The sequence below is a fragment of the Cibotium barometz genome, chromosome 19 (genome assembly GCF_041138505.1).
Source record: "Cibotium barometz isolate CiBa-2024 chromosome 19, ASM4113850v1, whole genome shotgun sequence".
Classification (NCBI taxonomy): Eukaryota; Viridiplantae; Streptophyta; class Polypodiopsida; order Cyatheales; family Cibotiaceae; genus Cibotium; species Cibotium barometz.
Genome location: NC_141064.1, coordinates 28,941,958 through 28,969,617, shown reverse-complemented (window position 1 = coordinate 28,969,617; position 27,660 = coordinate 28,941,958). Strand labels below are relative to the sequence as shown.

Here is a 27,660-nt window from a genome sequence, read left to right as displayed (position 1 = left end):
CAGGTGGTAACGCCTCTCACAGCAAGCTGCCTTCCTCAACCTCCTCGACAGGCTGCTGTGCCTCGGTCTCTCTCTCAAGTAACTGCACACAGACACCATGAGTATTGGTCTTCCATCTGCCATCCTCAAGTAAGTGAATTTTTCAGATTTAAGTAAAGTATTTTTGTGATAAATGTGATAAGGGACTCTCTCCACGGCAACACCCGTTCGGTGCCGGGTAGTCCAAGCTCTTGGAGAACCACGGTCCAGAGGTGCTGAGATCGGGAGAGCCAGGCGTTAGTACGGGAGCGCCTGTTTGTGCGTGGTCTTGGAACACTAGTGGGGCGCTCTCCGCGGAGTCCAGTGAAAGCACAGGACCGTAGAGACTGGACCACGCTAGTATTTGTTAAATACTCCCAATAAATATATCATATATTGAGGGGGGGTCGGCCCGTTTTGGCCCCAGTGCTGGTGTCCATTTATCTCATTTCATTTCATTTCAATTTCAAGTTGTAATTAAGTTGTCCATTTCAAATTGTGGTATTAAGTTGTGCTATTACGCGTGTGGGTGTCCAACGGAGTCTTTCCCACTTGACGGGATTGGTTTCAGTTCCCTTGGGTTATGAGAAGGGACTTTAATCGCTCAATGGCACCAAAATACAATAATACCTTAGAAAGTGTATGCATACATACACAAATAGAGTTCGATCCATATATCCATGAACCAAATCAACTCCAGGATTGCTCGCAAGACTTATGACCTTGAAGTGTTAGCTCAGGTTGCTGCAGACTTTGAGCTTAACCAAACCATGCCATTCCAAAGGAGACCAGCTCCACAAATAGCATCATCTCGATATCCAGTTGACCAATCCTGTGGTCAAGAACAGCCAGAACCATATGACAAAGATCAATGTCCCAATCTTCCTTAGTCATACCTTAGTTCCAAAGACAAAAACCATCTCTGTTAGTCGAAAGAAGTTAAGTCGATGAAGATGCAACCATGGACCCTCTAGCACCGCGAATACTGGAATCACCTCGGAGAGAGCACCCACCAACCTGTTTCCTCGAAACAAGATGCCACCACGAATAGCAAGGAACTTTGCTTGGCCACGAATTCATAGTCACAGGGGACGGAGGGGACAGACCCTTGGAACAGAGGGACGCCGTCCTGGGAACACTTTGGGACGGGGACGAACGGACGTCCCCAGCTGGGCGTCCCTCACAAGGGACGGTGTTCCGGGGACAGATCCAAGAGGGGACGGTTGTGAGGGACGGCTGCATGGGAACGCCCCAGGTTGATGTTTGGGCAACGGTCACATTTTTTTTTGGCTGTTTGGGGAGGGCTTTTCGTGGGCCTTTAGCCTTGTCCCATAGGCCTTGAGCCTTTGAGGCTTTGGGCCTTGGCCTCTCTCTTGCCTCCCTCCCTGTAAGAAGACACACACACACACACTCCCTCTCACACTTCAAGCTTGAGCTTCACACACACGCACACACACACACACACACACACACACACACTCTCTCTCTCCCTCAAGCAGCAAGCCTCAAGGGCCAAGGTCTCAAGTTTCAAGCTCTCGCACAAGCAAGCTCTAGCCTCTCAAGACTCACACACTCTCTCCCTCACACACACTCTCTCTCAAGCATCACACACACACACACCCCCACCCACCCTCACACTCAAGTTCTCCCTCAACTTTCATGGAGGCGGCGGTGCACGGCCATGGGCATGCAAGCTTTGCCCGTGTAGGCGAGTGGGTGGTGCCAACAAAGTGATTTTTAAGTGCCATTCCTACCCCGTCCCCGTTCCCTACATACAACTGTCCCCCGTCCCGTTCCCGTCCCCCGTCGGCACGGTGTGTCCACAGCAACTCATCATCTATTTTTTGGAGTTCACTACACACTTGTGTAGGAATTCGTGCATAGTCACAAGCATAATCCCCAACAATGGACGGAACACATCATGTTCCAAAAGCCTCGAACAATGAACTTGGAGCAGATCCAGTTCATAATCTGTGCTGTACCAAAGATAACCATGTCTTGCTAGATGTCTAATGCTTGGAACTCCGAATCACAGTCCCCATGCACCAGTAAGTGGAAACGGGGGACGGGGACGAGAACGGGATGGGGGACGGCCATATGTAGGGAACAGGGATGGGGGTAGGAACGGCACTTAAAAATTACTTTGTTAGTACCACCCACTCGCCTATACGGGCAAAGCTTGCATGCCCATGGCTGTGCACCACCTCCATGAGGGGATGGGGTGTGATTGACCTCATCCCAAAATGTCCATCCCATCATCCTTCTACGGGTAGTTGGAACTTGAAGAGCCACTACCACAAGGAGGATGCCATGGATGATGGATTCCTCCTTGTCACTTGATAGCTTGAGAGAGAGAGAGAGGGAGTGAGGCTTGAGCCTTGAAAGTTGAGGGACAACTTGAGAAGTTGAGTGTGAGGGTGGGTGGGTGTGTGTGTGTGTGTGTGTGTGTGTGAGAAGCTTGAGAGAGTGTGTGTGAGGGGGAGAGAGTGTGTCTTGAGAGGCTACAGCTTGCTTGTGTGAGAGCTTGAAACTTGAGACCTTGGCTCTTGAGGCTTGCCGCTTGAGGGAGAGAGAGAGAGAGAGTGTGTGTGTGTGAAGCTAAAGCTTGAAGTGTGAGAGGGAGTGTGTGTGTGTGTGTCTTCTTATAGGGAGGGAGGTAAGAGAGAGGCCAAGGCCCAAAGCCTCAAAGGCTTAAGGCCTATGGGCCAAGGCTAAAGGCCCATGAAAAACCCCTCCCAAACAGCCAAAAAAAAAGGTCAAAAATGTGACCATTGCCCAAACAGTAACCTGTGGCGTTCCCATGCAGCCGTCCCCCACAACCGTCCCCTCCTGGATTCGTCCCCGGAACGTCGTCCCTTGTGAGGGACGCCTAGCTGGGGACGTCCGTCCGTCCCCGTCCCACAGTGTTCCCGGGACGGCGTCCCCCCGTTCCAAGGGTCCGTCCCCTTCGTCCCCTGTGACTATGCCGTGTCCTCTCCTCTCTCCCTCTCTCTCTCTATTTTCTGCACATCTTCATTCAGTTTGGGCGTTAATTCCATCGCGAAAAGTGTGCTGATTTCTGAGCATTGAAGTTACCGATCTTCCCGGAAGCTTCCGCATGTTACATGTGTCGTGTCTTTGCCTTTTCTCTGAGATGAAGCCTTGCCCTTGGTCTTGTCCTTCTTCTTGAACAAACCATCCTTGGACAGATGTCCTCTTTTCCTGCAAGAGAAACAACGACTCCGACCTTTCTTTTGAACTGAAGAAAATGCCTGGTTAGAACTGTTGACTAACACCTTCAACTTACCCTGTGAGATGAGAACTGACGACTCCTCCAAAAGTAGGGAGCTAAGGTCATCAAAATCCAACTAAGTGGATGTGACCTGGCACTGCAAAGATCGAGAAATCACATCATAGTCCGGAGGAAGCTTGGTGAGGATAAGAGCACCCAGCTAAGAATAGGACAAAGCAGCACCCATAGCCAATAATTGGTCATGGATAACCTTGGTCTTCATGAGATAAGACTGCATTGAATTGCCTTCAGGAAATAACAAACCATAGAGCTGCCCCTGCAAGGTAACTGCCCTCATTGATGAATCTCGTGCAAAGAGATCCTCCAATTTTGACCATACCTCATGAGCACTGGTGAGAGTTTGCACTGCCGGTGAGACCTCCTCGGTGATGGTCTGCACAAGCACAGAATGCGCCTTCGAGTCCCGATTCTCCCAGTCTTGTAATTCCACATCAAATTCATCCTCTTGAACCTTAGTCCACCTCCTAGAGTTTTGAGGACGCTCGGGCTTCCTTTCAGTGCCTTGAACAATGTCTCACAAACCCTTGTGGATGAACCAAACCCGCATGTGAAGCTTCCAATGAGCGTAGTTGGGTCCTTTCAACTTGTCATCTTTGTTCGTACAGGGGGGAGCCATATCTACAGCAACAAAGAACAAATCTCAGCTCTCAAACACTTCTCTCAAGTGCTTATCAACGAAGCGAGGCACCATGAACAATCAGCCCCCTCTCAAACCGTAGAGAGAAAGAGGGGGGACAGCAGCAAAATAGTCCCAGATCCCCCGGGAACCTCCTAACCGGAAGGGCAGGGACTCGTGGAGGAAGAAGAAAATGTACAGCCACTTGTCTGGCAACTCCACATGCAAGAGAACTCACCAAATCTGATGCCGGTGCAGAAAACACAGCCACAACTCCACCTTATACCTCTGTAGAAGAAAACACAGCCAATTGAACTGGCCGGATTGGCTCTGTGTAGGAGAAAATGCAGCCACCAAAACTGGCCTGCAGTAAACAGCCGGCTGACAGGACCTGAAAATTCAGCACTGTTGGGGAAACGCAGCCACTGTTGTCACTGATCTGCAGCCGCGGGAGAGATGTGGAGAAAAACACGCCCAGCAAAAGGAGGGAAAGGTGGCAGATTTGTAGAGTTTGGAGCTGCCTAGACCTAAGCGTATGAAGGAGATAGCACAGGCGGAAGCATAAACAGTAAACATATGAGAGAGTACAAAGGAGAATGAGAGAGTTGGACAAGATCACCTTTTATAACAGCAGTAAAGCTTTACAATGTCAATGGCCAGCAATTGAGTGTTGAACTATGTGCAAGGGAAATGGATGAAGGAGTGAATAATGGGGAACTCCTTATATAGTGCATCAGTGAGCTGGCCGACTGCTCACAGGACAAATAAATAGGAGAAATACAATAAAATGCCCAGATAAATGGTAAAGCCCCAGAACACTGAGATGAACAATTCTCACACATTCAAGGTTGCAATGGTAGGGGGTAGAGGAGATGACCAAACATGAGAAAATGGTGACTTAATAAAATGGGTAATTACTCACTAATCAAGATTAGAGTATGCGATGATGAGTAGAGATTAAGCAAGCATAACTAAGAAGCATGGCTTTGATACCATGTTGGCAATCACAGGATCAACCATGGAGCTATGGAGGATGAAATCTCTCCATGATTAACGACAAAGAACAGAAAGCTTGAGCAAGCAAGAGAGAGCAAGTTGGGCACAACACAAGGTGATTGTATTGTAAATGATATGAGAGATGAGATGAATGAACCACCAAGTACAATAGCCTTTTATAGGCATCAAACGCTATATTTAGGCTCTTAACTAAGAGGTTGTTCACACCTAGAGTGTTCGCACCAAGTTGGCTATAAACCTAATGACTGGATGCCCGTATCCAAAATGTCACATGGTATTTTGGTGTATTTCTAACAATTTTAACATGCTAGAGCTGCAAAAGAAAAAATTGGAGGTGGCATGGCTACAGTTTTTGGTACAGAGTACTCAGCTTGGGAGGAGATGATTTTGGCTCTTAGGGGACAGGACCGTTGGCATCTTCTAGAGTTTGGCCGCAACGACGGGAGTTTGTGTTTCTCGTGATCTGACAGGCGTGCCGGCTCTAACCTATCCAGATTAGATCGGTTCTATGTAGATGAGTGGGCTTGTGGTCGTGGGGGCATGATAGGTACTTTGACAAGCACTACATTCTCCGATCATGCACCGATTATTCTTTCCTTGGAGGCAAGACAGACATTTGAGTACCTAGATCCCTGATAGCCTCATTCAGGACTCTGAGATTTGTAGCAGGATAGAGGAGATTCGGGAGAGGCTAGATTTTCACTTGGGAGAAGCTGCAGGCCTTGGAGAGATTACCAGTTTATTAGATGAGGCAGCGTAGAGCAGACTAGCTGGCTTCCGAGAGCAAGAGAGGAGCATTCACAGGGGCCTAGCTTCCCTACAATGGCTTTAGGAGAGTGCATCAGATAGCCCATGGGTTGAGAGTCAGTTGGCTGCCGCCCGTACAACGTTGAGATCCATAGAGGGGTGGTGGGTGGAGTACAGATATCATGCCAGACCCTCCTTTTGGACACAGGTGGGAGATAGGGTCATTGGGGATTTCTTTGAGATTGCAGGCCCACATAAGCAGAGAGATGGTATCTGCAGGTTGCGAGGCAAGGATGGATCCATTGTTGCAGAGACCCCTCCCCCCCCCCCCCCCCTCCCCCCCAACATGCGAGAACCATTGCCACATATTTCTTTAGCTCTCCTCTCACACAGGTGCCCCCATATCCTCACACGTGTTAGATGTACATGAGTGGGTTTGGCGACATACGAGAGAGGTGGTCCCTCATGCTCTCTGGACCTTCATGTTGACTCCCTTCATAGTCGAGGAGCTGGCGGAGGCTATGACTGCATTACCTAGGAGCAAATGCGCGGGAGAAGATGGACTTCTAGTCTCCTTATTTATCTGACACTGGGATCTCATGGAAGGCTTATGGGAGCCATGCCGGAGAGTTTGTCAGAGGGATTGATCCACTTGATTCCCAAGGAGGGTGGTGAAAGATTGGAGATTCAGCAGTGGAGATCCATCACTCTCCTAGGGACCGCCTACAAAATTTTGGCCAAGGCTATCAGCCGGCGACTGCAACCCTTCCTCCCCAACTTGATACATGGTACATAGGGAGGTTTTGTTCAGGATCGGAGCATTCTGGACAACATTTTCCCTTTCTAGGTGATGACTGCTTCAGCTAGGACGTGTCTGAAAGAAAGAGCATCACAGGTTGTAGGCCCAAAGCACAAACTATAGAAGGCTGGAAACAGTGGATTATTGCCGAAAATGAGCAGGAGGGAAGAAGCCCGTAGGTGCTTACAAGCATAAGAGACTGTTGCTACAGCCAGTGACCTCCAACAGATATGCAAGAATGAGATGAAAAGTAAGGGGAAGGGTGAGAACCCTTATATATCCCTCCAGAGAGTTGGTCGGCCAGCTGTAACAGGCTGACAGTTGTCCAATAGCATAAAATGCTATAAAATGCCTAAAAAATGGTAGAAAAAGCCCAAATAATATCTGCCAAATATGCCAATGCAGGGTCTCATAAAATGATCATTACAAGCATGAAAAAAGGTGATGTAGACCCTTTGGAGATGATATATTCCAACACCTCCTCTTTAGCGCTAGAGGGGCGGTCCAATACTAGCACGCTGAAGTAACACCTCCAAAATAGCTCTCGGAAGTGGTTTGGTGAAGAGATTAGCCACATTGTCCTTGGTAGAACAATAGGCCAGCCGAAGAAGTCCCAACTCGATCCAGTCGCGTACAAAATGATAATACACTTCAAGATGCTTGGATTGTCCCCGTATCACAGGATTCTGAGCTAGAGCAATAGCGCTCTGAGAATCCGAGAAGATGGTAACCAAGGAAGTGTCGGCACATCACAAATGCTCCAGAATCTGATGAATCCAAGGTGCCTCAGTGAAGGAGAGAAGGTAGAATTTATACTCGGCCTCGGTGGAAGAAGAAGAAATAGTCCTCTACTTTTGAGACTTCAAGAAACCAATCTTGTACTACCAAGCGTGAAGCAATATCCAGATGTAGACCTCCGAGTATCAATGCAGCCTACCCAATCAGAATCTGTGAAACCAACCAAATTAGCGCCACATGAATAGGTGATGCCATAATCTGAAGTACCTCGAAGATAACGAAGAACTCTCAAGGATGCCTGCCAATGAGACCTTCGAGCGGCTGATGAGAACTGGCTGAGAACACTCATAGCATAGGAGATATCTGGACGGGTGTTGGCTATGTAATGCAATGAGCCAACAATTTGCCGGTACTCTGTGGAATCCACCAAGGGTGTATCATCCTCCTTGGATAACTTGGCATTGGGATCCATGGGACGAGAGAGGTGTACAATCTGACAACCCATAAAGTGAGAGCGGCTTCTTCACATACTTCTGCTGAGAAATGAAGATACAGTCATCTTTCTACCGAACCTCCATCCCAAGAAAATAATGAAGAAGGCCAAGATCAGTCGTCTCAAATGTCTCTGAAAGCTTGGACTGAACCTGTGTGACCAACTTAGTATTTGAGCCAGAAAGGATGAGGTCATCAACATACAAAACAATGACACAAATATTCCTAGTAGAAAGAAGCACATAGAGATTGCTGTCAGCATATGCCTTCTCAAAGCCAAGAGATAACAAGAAGGCATCAATCTTCTGATACCAGGCATGCGGGGCGTGTTTGAGACCATAAAGAGCCTTCTTTAGAAGATACACATGGGTGTCTTGCCCCTGAATCACAAAACTAGGAGACTGCTCAACATAAACTTCCTCCTCTAAATCTCCATTCAGAAAAGCGGATTTGACATCCATCTGGAACACGGGCCATCTGAAGTGTGTAGCTAGAGCCAAAACAATCCTAATGGTGGTATACCTGGCTTTAGGAGCAAATGTCTCATCAAAGTCTTCACCTGCCGTTTGAGCGTAGCCTCGAGCAACATGTCAGAATATGCAGCGGAGATGAAGACAAAATCTTAGAACACAAGAGCAAGTGCACTGCAAAAAAACACAGCAATAGAGAGGGAGAGAGAGAGGCGTGTAACTCTACTATATACACTAGGAATCCCGAAATACAAGAATGAAATGAGTGGCGGCCAAGGGGCCATTTTATATGGCCCCTACAAGCAGTCGGCCTGCTGTAGAGACAGCTGACAGCAGCTTGATGACACCCGACCAGCATAAGTACAGTCGGCCAGTAAAAATGCAGTCGGTCAGATCAGTGCAAACAGTCGTGCAGTCGGCCAGCATACAGGGGTAGCCGACATGCACAGGACAGCCTCCCACAACAGAAAAAATAGGAAAAAATATGGAGAGTGGGGAAAAATGAGAAAACACCTAAATCGGGCAAGCACACCCACAACAGAGGCCCTGGAGTAAATATACAGACAAGAGATGACTACTAACACCCCCTCTCAGCTCCTGGATGTGGAACCAATCCCAGGGAGCTGGAGTGCCGCTGGAGCATAGCCTGAGGTAGAGACTTCGTGAAGAGGTCTGCTGCGTTGTCCTTCGTCGAACAATAAAGAAGCAAGATTTTCTCACGTACAAAGTGATATTGTATCTCTATGTGCTTGGTCTGGGCATGGAAGATCGGGTTCCGAGCAATAGCTATACAGCTCTGGTTATCGCACTGGATGACTGTGGGCTCCTTCTGTGGAAACCCAATCTCGCCAAGCAACCTCCGCAGCCACACAGCCTCGCAAGTAGCACCACAAGCAGCCCGGTACTCTGCCTCTGTCATCGCGATGATAAGGCAATAGTTGGCTGCCTCTTACTGCTCCATGAAACCGCTCCTAAGCCGAGGGAAAAAGTGTAGCCTGATGTGGATCTTCTCGTGTCTGGATCTCCTCCCCAATCTGAGTCACTCCAACCTTGGAGTCTGACTCCATCCATCAATCCCCCTCCTGTGTAGAAGAGTCCAAATCCTTCGTACCTTGCAGATACCGCAAGATCCGCAATCCTGCGTCCCAATGAGACTTCAACGGCGTCTGCATGAATGAGCTCAACAGCCCCACGGAAAAGCTCAAGTCCAATATATGGTGTTCAGCAACCAGATCAATGAACCAACCAACTTCCGGTACAGAGAGGCATCAACTGGCTCACAAGGATCATTCACTGTCAGTTTTGTGTTCGGGTCCATCGGCGACGTAATAGGCTTGCAGTTCTCCATCCCAAAGGCCTCAAGAAACTCATGAACATACCGCTGCTGAGAGACAAAAAACCCCCTCTGGGTCTGCCAGATCTCCAATCCCAAGAAGAATTGGAGTAAGCCTAAATCGGTCATCTTAAACTCCTTCGACAAGGCAGCCTTCGTCACTCCAATGTGCTCCACATAACCGCCGGTGAGAATGAGATCATCCACATAAAGGATGATTAACGTAACCATGCCGCGTTCCCGAAAGAGATACAGGTTGGGATCTGCAACCGATCTCTGAAATCCGGTCCGGTTCCTTAACCTGTAAACCATCCCTTCAGATCCTGGAACCACAAAGCCTGGAGGCTGCTCAACATACACCTCCTCCTGTAGGTCACCATTAAGGAATGCAGATTTGACATCCATCTGATACACAGGCCACCTCTGAGAAGAAGCAAGGGCAAGAACGGTCCGAATCGTGGTCATCCTCGCTGCCGGTGCAAAGGTATCCTCATAGTCGATGCCTGGCCGCTGAGCATAACCCTTAGCCACGAGTCTGGCTTTGTGTTTGTCCACCGATCCATCCGACACATATTTGGTCTTAAAGACCCACTTGACACCAATGTGACTGACCGTTTTGACGGCCTCGGTACCAACTCCCAAGTGTTGTTCTTCTTGATGGCATCTAGTTCCACTTGCATGGCTTTCCTCCAAGTATCCTGTGCAAGGGCTTTCTTGACGGAAGTGGGCTCTTTGTCCCGCATGATACGAGACATCAAAGCATAGTTTACCTGTAAAAGCTACGCTGAATGACTTTTATCACGGACTCTGTGCGATCTTCGAGGTCCGTCCTCTGTGGTCCATTAGAGGGAAGCTCCGTGACGCCTGACTCCCGAAGGGTGTCCACTAACCACCTGGGTACTCGAACAGAACGCGGAGCCTCTTGCTGTTGCGGGGGCTCAACTCCAGCTGCGGGCTCAACCTCCTGGACTGACTGTGGTTGTCCAGCTGGAACAATAGACTGGGAATCATCATCAGAATCCTCTGGGTCTCCAAGAAGTGGCGGCTCATCAACAGTGGAAACCGGAACATGCTCATCAAAGACCACATCCCTGCGGACAACAATCTCATTCCTCTCTGGATCAAACAACCTGTATCCCTTGGAAAGAGAGTTATATCCCACAAATATAAGCTTTTGGGACTTGGAGTCGAGCTTCCCCCTCGCCTTCCTCTCAAAGCGTGAAGAAGATCCAGTTGTAGTAGAGGACTCATCCAGTGCTGCTGGATGCTGGTGGGGGTAATGATTAACCCCGGAGTCAAAAGCAGGACTCGTAGAGGGACTGGGAGCTGCAGAAGCTGGTGCAACAGGAACTGGTGGCTGTAAAGTAGCACCTGGCTCTGGAGTTGCAGGAGGAGGAGGAGGAGCTGCATGTGGAAGAGGTATAAGATCACTAACATCCGCTGGGAATGGATTATCCAGAAAATCTATAGATGTATGAAGTGGGCTCTCATCAAACCGAGCATCACGAGAAATGATGATGTCATCAACCTCAGGATCCTAGAAGCGGTACCCTTTGGATCTTAGATTGTAGCCTGTGAAGATCATCCTCTTTGACTTCGGTGCGAGTGTGGTCCTCTTTTGATTTGGGACATGCACATAAGCAACACAACCGAAAATACGTTGATGAGAAACTGAAGGCTTGTGTCTTGTAAAAGCCTCCTCCAGGGTCATCCCCTCAATCGCTTTTGTGAGAGAGCGGTTAATGAGATAAATTGAGGTAGCCACAGCTTCACCCTAGAAAGCAAGAGGGAGACCTCCATGATGCAACAAAGAACGAGCCATCTCTTTTACGGTCTGGTTCTTCCGTTCCACAACTCCATTCGGTTGAGGAGTGTAAGGAACTGTGGTCTTTCGGTGAATGCCCTTTGACACAAGGAAGTTATCAAACGTTATACACTCGCCGCCATTATCAGTCCGGAGAAAAGAAACTCTACCGCCAGACTGATTTTCCACCATCGCGATCCAAGTCCGGAAACTGGCAAAAGCATTCGACTTGCGAGCCAGAAAACATACCCAAACTTTGCAAGTGAAATCATCCACAACAAGAAAATATCGAGCCCCTCCAAGAGACTCAACCTCCATGGGTCCAGCAAGGTTTGCATGTATAAGCTCCAATCGTTGGGTTGCTTGATGAGTGGCCTCCTCTGGAAATGCATCTCGATGATGCTTGCCCATCATGCAGGATGAATAGATGCATGAAAGAGACTTGAGCTGAGAATGGAACTTCTGTAAGCCAGCAATGGGTACATGACCGAAGCAAGAGCCTCATAAACTAAAGTCATTAAGGGGGAGAAAAGCTGATGAATATGTGAGAATGGAACTTCTGTAAGCCAGCAATGGGTACATGACCGAAGCAAGAGCCTCATAAACTAAAGTCATTAAGGGGGAGAAAAGCTGATGAATATGTGAGTCAATGTGAGGGATTTGGGAAGAAAAATTGGTGATCTTGTAGAGACCCCCATCATGGACTCCAAGGCAACAATTGAGAGAGTCTTTCTGTTGATCATTTCAATGACCTCATCATCAAAGTACGCACCAAGTTCCTTCTGAGAAGGTTTGTACAGTGAAAACAAAATTTTGGAAATCCATGGTACATATAAAACATCATGTAAGGTGGCAGAGGAACCCAAAGAAACATTACCAACACCAGTGATGACAGGAAGCGAAGAGTTGTCGCCGATACGAATTGAAGAAGAGAGCATCTGGTAGTCCTCCAAGATATGGGCTTGATTGGTCATGTGGGCAGAAGCACCACTATCACCAACCCATTCCACTGCTTCAGGCTGGAAAAGTCATATATGTGATCACGAGAAGTGAATCCTGTGAAGAAGTGGATGAATCTGTGACTGCCGTGTATGCAACTTTGGTCCCTCCTCTAAAACTTTGTCCTTGCCCTTGCCTTTGGTGTTGTCCTTGTCAGATGCTTTGGAAGCATCCTGGGCTTTATACTTGGCTTTGGCTGCTCGAGAGTCATCACGACGAGCAAAGCAGCGAGCCTCAGTATGTCATGTCCTGCCACAGTAATCACATTCATTGCTTTTGTCCTTGGACTCCTTTGAATCCTATTTACCCTTGCCTTTGCCTTTGTTTTTGTTGTTGTTGTTGGAGGTCCCTTTTCTGCCTTTGCCTTTGCCATTGTCAGAGGCAACAAATGCAGACTCCAACTTGCCTTTTCCGCGAAGCATGCACTTGTCATGGAGATAACTCACAATTTCCTCAAAAGGGGGGGGAGGATCACGGAAATAAATATTATCCTTAAGAGAATCAAAGGAAGCAGGCAATTTACCAAATGGATGGGATTGTTGATGGTGCTCCCGTACTCCTTAAGCTGCAGATTGATATGGGTGAACTCTCCAATCTTCTCAATCAAGTTATCTGACCCATTGATTGTAAGCTTCTCCAGATCTGACTCCAATTTGGAAACCTTCACTGCCGAAACTCTCCCATACCTCCTCTGGATCTCCGTCCACATCTGATGAGCATTACTCTGGGTAGAGACAAACTGTGCCTATATAGATGGAGTCATGCAATGGATGATGATAAGATGAGCCCGAGCATCCAATATGCTTCTCAAAGCAGGATCCACTGAGTGAGGTGTGGAGATAGCCATCCACACACCGGCTCCTTCCAGCAATAACAGAGTGTAGAAAGACCAAGTATGATAGTTGGTTGCTGTAAGCTTCATGGGAGTCACAACTTCGGGAGGATTGTAGGATGGTATATGGGTAGGAGCGAGAGCAAGACCTGGATGAGAGAAGCTTAAAGAAGAAAGATTGGGAAGAGGAACCACCTGTGGAGCAGGAGCAGGGGATTCAAGCAATGAAGGAGCTGGAGTAGCAACGGGAGGATTAGCAGAAATCTCCTGAAGCCATGTCCTCTGACAAGCAACCTTCTCGGAAGAAAGAGGGCTGTAAAAAAACAGCAAATAGCCTTCTCTGAAGCTGTGCACAGCAAGAGGAGAGAAAGAAGAGAGGGTGGGAAAAGAGAAATAGAGAAAGCAAATCTCTCACGAACCCTGTCCTTAGCACCTAGAAGAGAGTTTCAGCCTGTAGATCAGCGTTTGGCTGTGATACCATGAAAGAAAGAGCATCACAGGTTGTAGGCCCAAAGCACAAACTGTAGAAGGCTTTGATTATTGCTGAAAATGACATGACGGAAGCCCATAGGTGCTTACAAGCATAAGAGACTATTGCTACAGCCAATGACCTCCAGCAGATATGCAAGAATGAGATGAAAAGTGGGGAAAGGTGAGAACCCTTATATATCCCTCCAAAGAGCTGGTCGGCCAACTGTAGCAGGCCAACAACTGTTCAATAGTATAAAATGCCTAAAAAATGGTAGAAAAATCCCAAATAATATCTACTAAATATGCCAATACAGGGTCTCATAAAATGACCAGTTCAAGCATGAAAAAAGGTGATGTAGACCCTCTAGAGATGATATATTCCAACAGCGTCAGTAGGATCTTATTGTTAAGTTCCTTGATTTCAAGAAAGCCTATGACAGAGTAGATTGGGGCTTTCTGGAGGGAACAATGTGGGATGGGATTTTCGGAGGAGTGGGTTTGAGGTGTTTCGGGACTCTATTTAGCTCAACACAGCTAGATTCTTAGTCAGGGAGCTAGAGGCGACAGATTTATGCTTTCTCGCTCGGTCCGGCAGGGTTGCCCTCTAGCACCTTATCTTTGGTCAGGTTCAGCGGTTGATCTGCAACTTTTTGTGGGTTGGCAGCAAACAGGAGGCCTACTCGGGCCAAGGTGGCCTAGAGGGTGATCATTCAGCCATGATGGAGAGGGGACTTGGGTATCATCAATCCCTCCATTTAGAGCTGTGTCCTATTGGACAAGTTGATTGTTCAAGGCCTTCTTTTGGGTGGTGAGCCTTGGAAGGACTTCCTCTTGGGTAGGATCTCCGTCAACACCCCAATTCTAAGAGGCCCTTGGCCTCTCAGCACGACATGGATTTTCATAGAGATGCGAGCTTGTGGCCTTAGCCGAGCATTTGAGGATAGATTTGTAGCCAGTCTATTGCGTACTTGGGATCGTCTGAGGCCGGCCCTTCAGTAGTTAGCTCCAATAGCCTCCCAGGAGCGTCTCCGATTGCCTCTGATTTGGAAACCCATGGTCCGTCAGCCTAGTGGTCACATGCTCGGGGGTCGCGTGCACATTTCATGGGGAGCTTTGAGCATGGGCCCCACTAGGTCACTTGGAGATTGACTTACATTTAGACAGCTGCTCCGAGAGGCACAGGAGAGAGGTCTTACCGGGATCCAGGGCAGGGATAGACTCAGCCTCGACATCGATTCTTCCATCCGCTGGAATGGCTAGCTCTGATTCCGGACCCTCCTCCCCCACAGTGTGGCTGAGAGTGTTCACCAGGCATGATATACCCTTGGCAATTCATGGCATGGATGAGAGCTCCTCCTTACTCACCTTCTCGAGTTCAAGTCCCACTGTTGGTCTTATATGCCCTCGTGTTGCATTCTACCGACGTTAATACCTCTCTCTCTCTCTCTCTCTCTCTCTCTCTCTCTCTCTCTCTCTCTATTGGACCTCATGGCAGACTGGAGAGAGCAGAGCCCCCTTTGGAGGATTTCAAGGGATGTGCTTACATAGGGTGAGGGTGATTGGTTTCCATGCACATGGGTGGCACATCGACCCTCCACCGGCGAAGGTGGCGAGAGAGACTCTAGCATTTGTGGATTTGGGAGGGCCGGCCTCTCATGCGTCTCCAGTGGAACCCGGGAGAGTGGACATGGCATGCGCCTGAGGATAGTGAGGAGACTTCAGGCATTCTCTTTTTTGCATACTCTGGATGGCTAGGCTGTAGGATTTAGATGCCCGAGGTTGAGGGCACTCTAGCAGCAGCAAGACAGTGGTAGTCCCAGGGCCTTTCGCTGCACTCTCTCTCAGATTTCTGGAAGAGGCTGTGGGATAGTTTTCGATTGTGGAAGATCACTCTCTTTATGTGGCAGTTGGCACATAGGAGCTTGGTAGTTGGCACTTGGTTGGCCAGCATTATGTCCGAGGTGTGGCCATTGCCAGGAGTCCTAGTGTCATTGTCTTTGGGATTGCCTGAAGGCTTAGTAGGATCCTACGCATTTTCACTATGACCGGGCTCCCTGCCACATTGTTACGTGGGGCACACTTGCTTGGACCATTGAGGCCGCGGCCGTCATGTCATATGAGAAGGGTGGGGGACTTTAGGTCTCTCACCTTCGTATTTTTGCAGTGCTAGTTCCAACTCCACCTTCAAGTCACTAGACTCTAGGTTCTAGCCAGAGATGGGAGATTTGCAGCAGTATCGTTGCGTGGCACATCTGGAGAGCTCGATGCAACGAAGCCATTGAAGGCACCCTCACCCATCAGCGGAGTCCATCCGGAGCATCTGGCTCGATATCATTCATACCCTCCATGGTCAGTGCGGAAGGCTTCAGAGTGGCTTAGACTGCATGCGAAAGCTTCGGGAGACCTTAATGATGATCTATCGTCCCGGTCTCTTTCTCATTGATAGTGGTGCCGAGCCCACTCAGCACTATAGACCACCCATGTGGTTGTTTCCCGCTCCCTCCATTGTATGAGATAGCATTCTTTTGCTAGAGTGGCCAGGCAAGGGAGAAGAGCATCCTTCCCCTTTTATGCTTTTGGACTCTCGCTCCCCATTTGGAGACGAGTTTGTACTTAGACATCATGGCTGTTTTTCTTGGTAACTAATAGAAGGATCTTTTTTCCGCCGCGCGGCGGGGGGGGGGGGGGGGGGGGGAGAAATACGCACAAGAAGCTTAGGCCTATGCTCCTCATGGTCCATCATATGCTCATAGGTATCCTATAAACCCATGTCAAGTATCACTAACCTCGGGTGTGTGCATCACTAATCACATACTCATGGGTATCCGATACATCATCAATCGAATGCTCATGATCCTCTAATAGATCGTCATGATCATCTAATGCATCCAAATGATCCCTAGGAAGGTAGGTAGGTATAGGCGTATCATCATCCACAATGCTGGGTGCCATCCCTACCCTTGAGATCATGTCCACATGATCTAACTCGCACGCATCAATACCACATATATCATCATCATGTGCATGTGTGCCAATATCATCACCATGTGCACGTGTATTGATATCATCATGTCATGTGTGTGATACATCATTATCATTTTCGTCCCCATCATAATACAACGAATGGATTGGTCTAGGTGAATGGAAATCAATAAGATGATGGCTAGTAGATGCCGTGGACGAGTCAGAGAAATAGTCGAAGCCCATGCGAACACCACTGTAATAGGGACACGTGTAAGCATGCACCACACATGTCACCCAAGGATCCAATTTTGTCACACCATGACTCTCAAACTGCTCCCTACTACGAGTAAAAATCATCATGATCATCTGCCACGTAGCCACGCACATAAACAACACCAAGATCATGACCATGCACCATCCAACCATCCCGAAACTCTTGATAAGTCATGCCTGTGGTGAATACATGCAGCAACGTTGCCTACATCTTGAAACACCTCCACGATGTAAAAAAATCCTTGGTCTCGGCCAAATTTTCATCATGAGTTCCCGATGACGAAAATTGATGGATGTGAACGAATCCACAAAAGAGCTCGGTATCAATGCCAACGTGCGAACAATGTCCACAAAGCACCAGGCATGTGAACACACCTCAAGCTAAAGTATGGTGTGTGAAATGGAGGATGGGAAATGGCCACAAGTAATGGATTGAACACTTCAATTCCTGCACTTGAATACCTTCCTGGAGGTTGATTTTGCACAAGAACTTCACTCTGCACACTTTCTTGATTAAGATTTGTAATCAGCACTCCAAGATCTTCCAAAGACTTGCGCATCAACCATTTCTTGATCTTTTTCCTTCAAGATTTGCACACGATCAAAAATCTTTGACAAATCTCTTACTAAAACAAGAAATCTCTCAAGATTTTTAAGAAAATGTTGCTTCTAGGATTTGTTGTAATACTATGTAAAAATTAGGGTTTATAAAGTGGCAAAATTATCAAATTAGGGTTTATAAAGTGGCAAAATTATGGTTTAATGATGGATTATGGTAAAAGGAACTCTAATCAAGAAGATAATCAAGAAACAGTGCTAATTAGAGTTTCTAAAAATTGTGATTAGTATGTACCCAAAAATGATTAACATTAATCTCATTGCTAATCCACTCTCAACAAAGATCAAAGAAAATCTGAAAAGCTATGTAAAACCTAATCCGAAAATGATTAGGCAACACTAATCACTCCCTAAGCAAGGATCTAAGCAAAGCTATAATACCAATGCAAGAAGGGATCTAGGCAAAGCTCTGAATAGAACTCATTGGTTAGAGTCCTCACAACTAGACTCAATGGCTGGAGTCCACACAAGTTGCTCCTCAATGCCTAGAGTAGCCATAGGTTAATGAAGAAGCCATGAAAGCTTGGGCAAGAAGCTTCAAGAAAGGTACAATGTATAATATGTCAAAAAGGTAATGAGGTCATGAGGTACCAAGTACACAAGACATGTGCCTTCTGTAGTCCCAAGGCCCATGTGCCCACATGTATAAATGACCCTGAGCTACCATGTGCCTAGACCCTGTTAGATATCATCCCCTACTTGCTGGCTTCCTATCTGGTGTCCTATTTTACAAATAGGACTGACCATGTTAGTCTGAGGGGCAGGTCACCCCTCACATGTATTTTACCCATATTTATTCCCCATTTATGGTCCTGGGTATTTTTCCCAGTCATGGAGATATTTATCACCAGTCGACTGCCTTCATGTAGAGGTATATATAGCCGGCATGCCTCCCTCATATTTCATTGCTTGCCTAACTTGTCTAGCTGTAGTCCCTCACTTGTGAGGTTCTCCCCTCTTGCTCGGGACATGTATTCCTTTTGGTGATGATATTGAGAGCAAGTTCTGACCTGTGTTTCCTCTCCCATCATACAGCCACCACGCACTATTTTTCACTTCACTCAGGACCTAGCCGAGGTGTACGACTATCATGTTCATGATCAGCTATTTGCCTTAGATCCATCGGCACCCATGGCCATGCTCACCTCCCAGCTCTCACATGTTAGGAGGGCCATATGCCGACTCCAACATGGACGGGCGACAGATCATACAGGATTACAGGGAGAGCATCTCATCTATGCTATTGATACATTGGCACCATTTCTTGCTCATCTTTTCAACAGAGCTCTGTCAGAGGGGTTTCCGGCTGAGTGGACGATGCACACTATTGTGCCGATCCATAAAGCGGGAGATGTACTAGACCCCGGGAACTACAGGACCATCATGATTGGCCATATATTGGCCAAACTATACGGGGCAGTTTTGGAGGCAGAGCTGAGCACTCATGCAGGGGTTGGGGGATTGAGAGCAGCAGGCCAGGCAGCTTCCGTCGAGCCTTCTCGACCATCGACCACATTTTTACATTGAGGTGCCTGATTGATACACTAGGCATACCTTCAGACATGATGTGGGGCATATACAGGCTATATGAGCAGGTCTTTGGGAGAGTCCGATGCCCAGGAGGCTTGTCCGACACAGTTGCTAGCACCATTGGTGTGAAGCAGGGGTGCCCGCTCTCCCCCACACTCTTTGGGCTCTATATTGATGAGGTGGTCGATTACATCACACAGGGAGGAGGCTCTGGGGTTGAGCTATCAGGTATTACTGTCCATGTTATGCTTTATGCTGATGACATCGTCTTGGTATCCGACACGCAGGTTGGGCTTCAAAGACACTTTGTGGCTCTTGATGACTTCTGCGCACAGCAGGGGCTCACAGTGAACCTTGGGAAAACCAAGGTTATGATCTTCCACACTTCACCTGCAGTCAGGAGCCACACTACTCTCACATTAGCAGGAGGGTGGGTCGAGGTGGTGAGCTCTTATGTTTACCTTGGCATCACATTTACTAGCTCAGCTGGACGCTTCTCCATGGCTCAGGCAGTCTGAGACAGAGTGACCCGGGGGTATGCAGCTCTTGCTGGCCTTGAGCGTCAGTGTCATCAGGCACATTTTCAGGAACCCCGCACGAAGGGGTGGCTCTTTGATACATTAGTGACACCAGCCTTGATGTATGCAGCAGCGGTTTGGGCACCAGGGCTTGCAGCCTCCACATGGGTACAGCTGGAGAGACCATAGATCTTGATGCTCTCGAGGATGATACGCAGCAAACCATCCGTCCCGCACGACATTGTTCGAGCTGAGTTTGCTGCACCACCTATGGTAGTGGAGGCATTGTTCCAGACGATCTCCTTTATATACAGGATGAGGGAGATGCCCACGGAGACATTATCCCGCCGAGCTTTTGAGGCATCCAGACAGCTGGCCGAGGCTGGACACACTGGATCTTGGTATGCACAAATGCTACAGTGGTTCTCACATCATGGGATAGACATTGAGCGGTTGCCACCTTTTCAGTATGATCAGTCTGCTCCACGGGGTTACCTCTCTCTCAATGAGAGGAACAGAGTGATGAGACAGGACATATGGCAGCACTACATACAGGAGACATGGACAGCACCAGAGAGCCCACTACCACCGAAGATGCTGTATTACAGAGACCACTTTATGAGCATCTCAGGGGATGGGTTTATACATCGACCGCGGTACATGGATGTATACATGCCACACAGCTCTCGCGTTGCTATTGGACAGCTACGAGTCTCATCACATCAGCTAGAGATAGAGGCTGGGAGAGCGGCACGGGTTCCCAGAGCTGAGCGGATATGCAGATTGTGCTGCGAGGAGGTGGAGACTGAGGATCATTTTGTATGTAGATGTAGAGCCCACCAGGGGGTCAGAGATAGATATGTAGGATTGTTTGAGGAGCACTCTTCACTACATCAGTTGATGGAGGCCTCGGACCAGCGACAGCTTGGCAGACTACTACTAGAGCTTCATAGTTCTCGAGAGAGACTCCTCCAGACACCCGCTCCCACTAGGGGTGGGAGACAGTCCCAGCTCACAGATTTCTTCCAGAGAGCTATGCCAGTGCCAGCTGATGTACCACGTGGGGTGACTGCACAGAGAGCAGAGGAATTGAGAGCCAGGAGGAGACCTAGACAGACTGGACATAGAGCACCCCGACTCCATCACCGAGAGATAGCAGCTATCCGAATGAGACACCAGATGGAGACACAGGAGAGGCTAGCTCGCTTTCATTTAGACTCAGGGTACATGTTCATGCCATTCACAGCCTCAGCATCGGCGATGTATGATATCTTATATCCCTCTTATGGCACTGGATGGAGTTAGACATAGATCTGCATAGCATGCTTGTACTACCCCTTCAGCATATAGAGATGCATCTTGCCTTAGCACTCCATCCACATCCCCACCCCCCTTATATTGTTTGTATATGGGCTCCACCGATTCATGATGATTCACAGTTGTATCCAGACACATGCACACTTTTTCTTTTGTTTCTTTTCTTCCGATGACCGGAAGAACACAGTGGTATAATATTTTGTCTCATAGGCCGACTTTGGCCTCTCGTAGACGTTAATATATCTTTCTTTCTTTCTTTCTTTCTCTCTCCTGTGTTTCCACTTTCCCTTCTTTCGCTGCACATTCTATCAGGCCCATCCCCCCATGTGCATGTGTACCTGAAATCACTTCATTACAATGCTCCCATCCTTCTTTACCAAAAGCAGCAGAGCTTCAAAGGGAGAAGAGCTATATCTACTTACAACTGCTGCTTCAGCTCATCTTGTAGGGAATTGGTGAAGGAGGCTTTGCACTTGGATGTGATGGTCCTGGGGCTTGGAAGGAAGGAAGCTTGCCACACTTCTCCATACACTCCCACCATTCCCTTAGAGGGCCTTTTAGTCCATACCTTAGCTGTGGCTGCTAAGCTAAGGAAGTTAACAGAGTTGTATTTTTGCTTATCATTTTAGTTAGCAATAGGAAAAGCTTGTATTTTAACGATCCAGTTTATCCTGAGCTTGGAGGTTTAGCAGTAGAGGGAGGGCTTTGGATTCATCTGAGTTAGAGGTTGGTTTTAACTTTTGTTTTTTCTACTAAGCGTTTCATTATTGTCTTCATTGAAGGGCTACTTTCTGGTATTGTGGTTTGTGTAACCTTGCTACTTGTGGATGCTGCAGATGTGTGGAGCTCTCTTTGCACTGCTTGCAACTGCCATTCCAACACTAAATGTCAGTGTACAACAAGGCCTTATTTGTTGTATATTTATATTCATATGTATGCATGTTTGCATGCAGTGCATACATACACTATTGCATGTAATATATACATACATCATTACCTGCAATGCATACGTCGGTACATACATACATCATTGCATGCAATCATACATACATGCATACATATATACATAGAGACATCCATATATCATACATACATGTTGATGGTGTGAGTGGGCATGTCATAGCCTGTAGTTTATACTATGCATGATGGAGTCTGGTATCTTGGTTTCCTTAGGTATATCCATATATACATCATGCATACATACATACATATATACATCCATGCATTCATACATACATACATACATACATATATACATTCATGCATGCAAACATACATAAATACCTACATACATCATATCTCACAGCTTGTGTCATGAATTTTTAGATTTGGGGATCATTATTGTAAACAAATTAAAGAGCGTTCAATTCAATTTCAGGCAATGAGGAGAGCAGCCTTGTCACTGGAAAGATTGGCAGATGCTGCCCTGCAAGAGTTGCCTGGCACGATGGCTGCAATCAGGCTCTCTGGGATGGAGATCAGTGACCTTACACTTGAATTAAGTGATATGAGGTAAAGACATGTAGAAATTATAGAAATTTGAGATTCTTTGACTGTACTTGGTAATTATAAATATCGTGGTTTGCCAGTCAGGAATTATCTGAAAGTGTACGAAGTTCTGCACGTGCTGTACATGCTGCTGAAGTTGGGATACGAAGAATGGGGTCACTTGCGGCCTCTCAGACATTATGTATGCATGGCAGCTTTGTTAATTTTAGTGGTTAAGATCACTAAAAAATTGGCCTGACGTGTGTGTGTGTGTGTGTGTGTGTGTTATGGGTAGCAATGCTGCAGGAGCATGCAAGTGTGCCTGTGGAGGCTGTGAAGCCAGTGGTAGCTACTGCAGCGGAAACTACTCGGCAGGCAGTGACACAGGCACAGAAGGCAGTTTTGGGTCTTGCTGCTCTGCCTGTTTTGTCGAAATGGATTCAGAGGAAAAACATCGAAGAACAGAAGAAAATCGAAGAAGACATGGGCTCAGGATCGAATAGCGGAGCCCATGAAGGAGGTTCATCATAAGCGATGGTTGATACCTAATTCGGAACAAGCTATTTAAAAAAGTCAACAGCGGCCAGCAACAGAGGGAGCTCTCTCCTCCCCTTACATCTTTCCTCTTTAGAGGGCTGTAGTCTGCTATCATTCATTTGTACATCTTATTATTACTAGAAGGATGTGGGGTGGTGGGTTAACATATAGACACAGGTACTTGCTGATGTAATAGAAAGTGAAGCCTTTTCCGTTACGTTTGTCAATGTCTCCCTGAGAAGAGGAGGATCAGTGCTCATTGATTATGGGTCTGCATTTGTATCTATGAAATTTTTTGTGAAGGCTTTTTTCAAATGTATATATTGTAGATGTTTCCTTACTGCAGAATGTAAGAAAGAATGCACCAGAAATTGTAGTGTTGAACCAGACAAGGGCAATCACTTTGTTATCTTTCTCTGATATTGTCATGCAAGTGTTGATGCTTGTTTGGATTCCTTGTGGACCTTAACACATGAAAATATCAGCCTTCTCCTAGTTACCATTTAGAGAGAAGACAAATGCTCCAGCAGTTGGGGTCACTCACCATCTCTGTTACATCCACAAGTGCCGATATTAGTTTGATATCATCACTGTTGCCATTATAATTTTTCTTCCAATTTAGAAGAACAAGGTGAAATTGGTTGAGCAAAGAGGCCTAACTAGCTCCTCTAGCTTGTGAGTTGTACATGCCAATTGCTAAGAGTGTCACTACTGATGCCACATGGCTGATGTGGTGCTCCAAGCAAGCTTTTTTCTAGAAAGGTAATTTAAGTTTGCTGATCACAGTGTTGACACTACATGTAATCTTTCTTTCAACGTGTAGTAACACACATCTCAGTAAGATCAACTTTGGAATGAACGACTATAATGTCACTTCCAAGACACATGAAACCATGCTTTGAAGATCAAAGCATATGGTGTTTGTGGCTCAATATTAACAAACTCAATTGTTTAAAATGGGCCATCCATGGTTCAAATTTTTGTGGGCGTTCACAAGTCATAAGGTAATTATGCTCCCTTTCGTGGGTGTTTGTAGGTAGTAAGCTCATCCTTGAAGTTTACATGCCTTGCCTTTGTGGCCTAGACCTTCCTTTTCAAAGAAGCCTTGATTGAGATTGTCATTTTAGAAAATTGGTTGGCGCTGATTTTGATATTCCTCCCATATATGGTCGATATACTACATAGACTTTGAAATTTGAATACATTAGAAAGGCTAGGGAGCGGGAAAACTGTACGGATGATTGTTTCCTCTTTGTGCTCTGGCCCTAGGGGGTTCCCCCATGGTGAAACCAGGGGGTTCCGGTTTGGGCATCCCCAAACTGACTTCCAAGCAGCCATCCCAGAAACCAATACAATCGAATCTTCATCTGGAAGGCTCGTCGTCCCAGGCGGGGTAATGAGTACAAGGAATGTAACTTCATTTGAAGGTTTCGTCATCCTAGGCGGGACAATCAGTACAAGGAATGCAAGGGGCCTAGCATGCTTCAATCGGGATCAGAGATTTCATGCAGGAAAGCCGCCATGCAACCTCCCCTTTGCATGAGCAACATGTGGTGCCTTCTCCTTACTTAGGTTTAGATAACCTAACCTTCGGGCATTTTCATCCATCTTCAGAACCAACAGTAGATTTTCGCGAGTCTACAACCCAAAATATGGCGTCTCAGACAAAAGAGCCCAAGGTGGAGATCGAGTCGGACCAAGAAACATCATTAGAGTCCTCACAGAGGAGCGACATAACTTCTCCAGCTTAAGAGGAGGAAGAATGACAGGTCAGTGAGGCGCTGGCCAAGGTGAACAAGGGCAAAGCTCTTACACTGCAACAAAAGGCAACGAGGAGGGAAGCGACGATCCTTCTCGAGTGCGAAATCGGCAACCTGGAATTGGTAAGAAACTTTCTGTCTCACTACCTGAAGATCTGGTGAATGAGGGGAACATTTCTTTCCAGGCTAGAGTAGTAATGGGACTGTTTTTTGGACCAAGGCCTCTATTAGAGTTCCTGCGTAGTTGGATTAGAAACAATTGGACCATGAGGGGATGGGAGGTAGAAAAGACCCAATTTCTACCAAACAACTATTGTTTCCTGTTTAAAACTGAGCAAATGGCCCAAACGTTCTAGGGGCAGGATAGTAGATGGTTAGGAATTCCCTGCTGTTTGTGTTCAGATGGTCCTCGGACTTTTCTCCCCTGGGTCCTAAACCCTCTCTGGTGCCCATATGAGTGGAGCTCCCCAACTTACCTTTGCACTTATGTCCACTATTGAAACTCATAGTGAACCCTCTTGGTAGACTGCTACGGATTAGACCCACGAATGATCTTAATCCTTGTTGGCACCCTCAAGCCCTTATTGAGATGGACATTAATCAAGCTTTGCCAACCAACTTGGCAATTTCAGTAGGGAGTGGATACTCTATTGACCAACCTTTAGTCTATAAGAATATTCCTAACACATGCTTCCATTGCGTAGCTAAGGACCACTTCATAAGAAACTATCCTATTAAGTTCCCCCCACCTCCTCCTAAACTGGAGGCACAGAAGAGATCCACATAGAATGATAACCAGGGCTTTCAAATGGTGGGTAGAAGAAGAAAACCCTTCAACAAAAGCTGGCTTCCAACAGGTAACACAAAAGTAAAACAGAACAATCGTTTTACCCCCTTCTGATGGATATTGCTGAACCTTCCCAACCAAGGGAGGAGAGCTGTAAAGAAGAAGAGGAATATGTGGCGAGCTCACGCGTTGAGGCCAGTCAAGATGGATTTTCACGGGAGGTGGAGGACATGGACTTCCAGGAAAACTTTTAGGAAGATCAACTTCTCCCTTCGCAAGCAGAAGAGGAGATTCTCCCTAGAGAAAACATAAAGAATGTCTCTCTTGCTACTATAAAGCAAGGTATTAGGAATGGCAACTTGGGTGACTTAGGCTCCTCCAAAAGGAGACAGTCACAGGTGGGAGGGATGCAATCCCCAGCCCCGAATGAGAAAACCCCTAAGCCCAATGGGAAACCACCATCCAAAACTCCCAGAACCTAATGTTAGACAACATTACAGCTTTGTCCTTTAACACATAAGGCCTAACTGATGAAATAAGACCTTGTATTATTAAATATTGGATGTGGCAAACAGGTCTAAAACCCTCTTTTTTTTGCCTACAAGAAATCAAAGTGGTTGGAGATGCATTGCATAGAAATCTATGTATCGTATCCAAGAATCACAGATGGTTTGTAACTAACCATTCACAGGGAAGTGGGGGAGCAACCTTGGAATTGATGTAACACTGGCCTCTTGCATAAAGAAGGTACAAGTGGACCCTCTCCATAGATGGATTGCTGTTCAAATTGACACGAGGGAGGATGTAGTTATAGTGGTATCTCTGTATGCCTCGGGTCCTGTAGGATCTAGACCTGGGCTTTGGACGTCTTTGATGAATTTTAATTCTCCAATTATTATGCTAGGAGATTTTAACATGGTGGAGTCGCACCTGGACAGATACATGCAACTAGGCCAAACAATTAGAGGACAGGAAAAGAAACGATGTGAGGAATGTAAGATCTTTCATGCACTACAGGATATGGCCTCTTCAAATGAATTTATTTGGAGCAATGGGAGGAGAGATGTGCTGACTAGGAAGGCAAGGCTGGATAGATGTTACATATCTGATGTCCTCAGTCAGAAATTTATGGGCTGCACTGTACGAGTTATGAAGAACATTGTCCTCTCAGATCACTATCCAATCCTACTAACCCTCAAAGCCTCATGCCAGAAAATCAAATCAGGGTGTTTCCATACTGATCCCAAATTGTTCAAGATGCCATCAATCCAAGATGGGATTAAAAAAATATGGGAAGAATCCTTCTCTTCCTGTCGAGCTTCTGCCAAAGCTGGCCCTAGAGCAGTTCGAGATACTCAAAACTTCTTAGTTGCAATTAAAAAAGAAGTTACTAAAGCATGAGTTCAAGAAGGAACATAAAATAAATCGACTTAAGGATCTAGAAAACAAAATGTCCTCATCTCAAGAGGATTTGAGTAGTGAAATAAATAATCTCAAAGTTGACCTGAGAAGGGAGGAAGAACTACAATGTCAACATCTTAAACTCTTTATAAGAGAATGGTGGGCAGGCAAGGTTGACAGGCCATCCAAAGAGATGTTCGCAATCCTTAAAAAGAAAGCTGACAGAGAATATAGCCCTTTTTTCAAACCCTTAGGCCTTTCTGCGGCTTCCATTGAGGAGAATATGAATATCGCAAGAGAGCACTTCTCAAACATTTTCAGCACCCCTATTGCTAGGAATGAGGAGAAAGACAGGGCATGTAAGACCATTTCAGCATGTAGACAGAAAATTGTCCCCAAGTCTCTAGCTGCAACTCTTGAAGTTGATGTTTCAGAAGGGGAACTTGCAGATGCCATAGATTGCTTACAGAATGGGAAAAGCCCTGGAATAGATGGTCTACCAACAGAATTCTTCAAGCAATTTAAAGAACTAATGATCACTACTCTCCTACTTGTGTGGGAAGAAAGTCTAGATCATGGTGCTCTACCAATCTCTTTGAATGAAGGGTTAATCAAAGGCGTTCCAAGGATGATCTATCTATTTGGAGACCTGTCTCCATGCTACCTACAACATATAAAATCTTTGCCGAAGTGTTGTCTAGGAGATTGAGTAATAAATTATAATCTTAAACAGTGGATAAGAGAGGAGCAAAAAGGTTTCATAAAGCGCAGATACATCCTTGATGCCATTATTGCCCTCTGGGAAGGAGTGGAACATGCCCAAGAAACTAACCAAGACT

General features: G+C 46.7%; 1 protein-coding gene across 1 annotated transcript in view; it reads left to right on the top strand.

Moving 5' to 3' along the window:
- The window catches only part of LOC147628420 (uncharacterized), a 29,777-nt gene extending 6,365 nt beyond the window's left edge, over positions 1–23,412 (top strand). The window contains exons 2-5 of the mRNA XM_086814172.1: positions 21,685–21,735; positions 22,227–22,360; positions 22,438–22,538; positions 22,632–23,412. Of these exons, the coding sequence (XP_086670298.1) occupies positions 21,685–21,735; positions 22,227–22,360; positions 22,438–22,538; positions 22,632–22,867 (522 nt within the window). The 3' untranslated portion in view covers positions 22,868–23,412. The remainder of the gene's footprint in view (positions 1–21,684; positions 21,736–22,226; positions 22,361–22,437; positions 22,539–22,631) is intronic.
- The last annotated feature ends 4,248 nt before the right edge of the window (positions 23,413–27,660 follow it).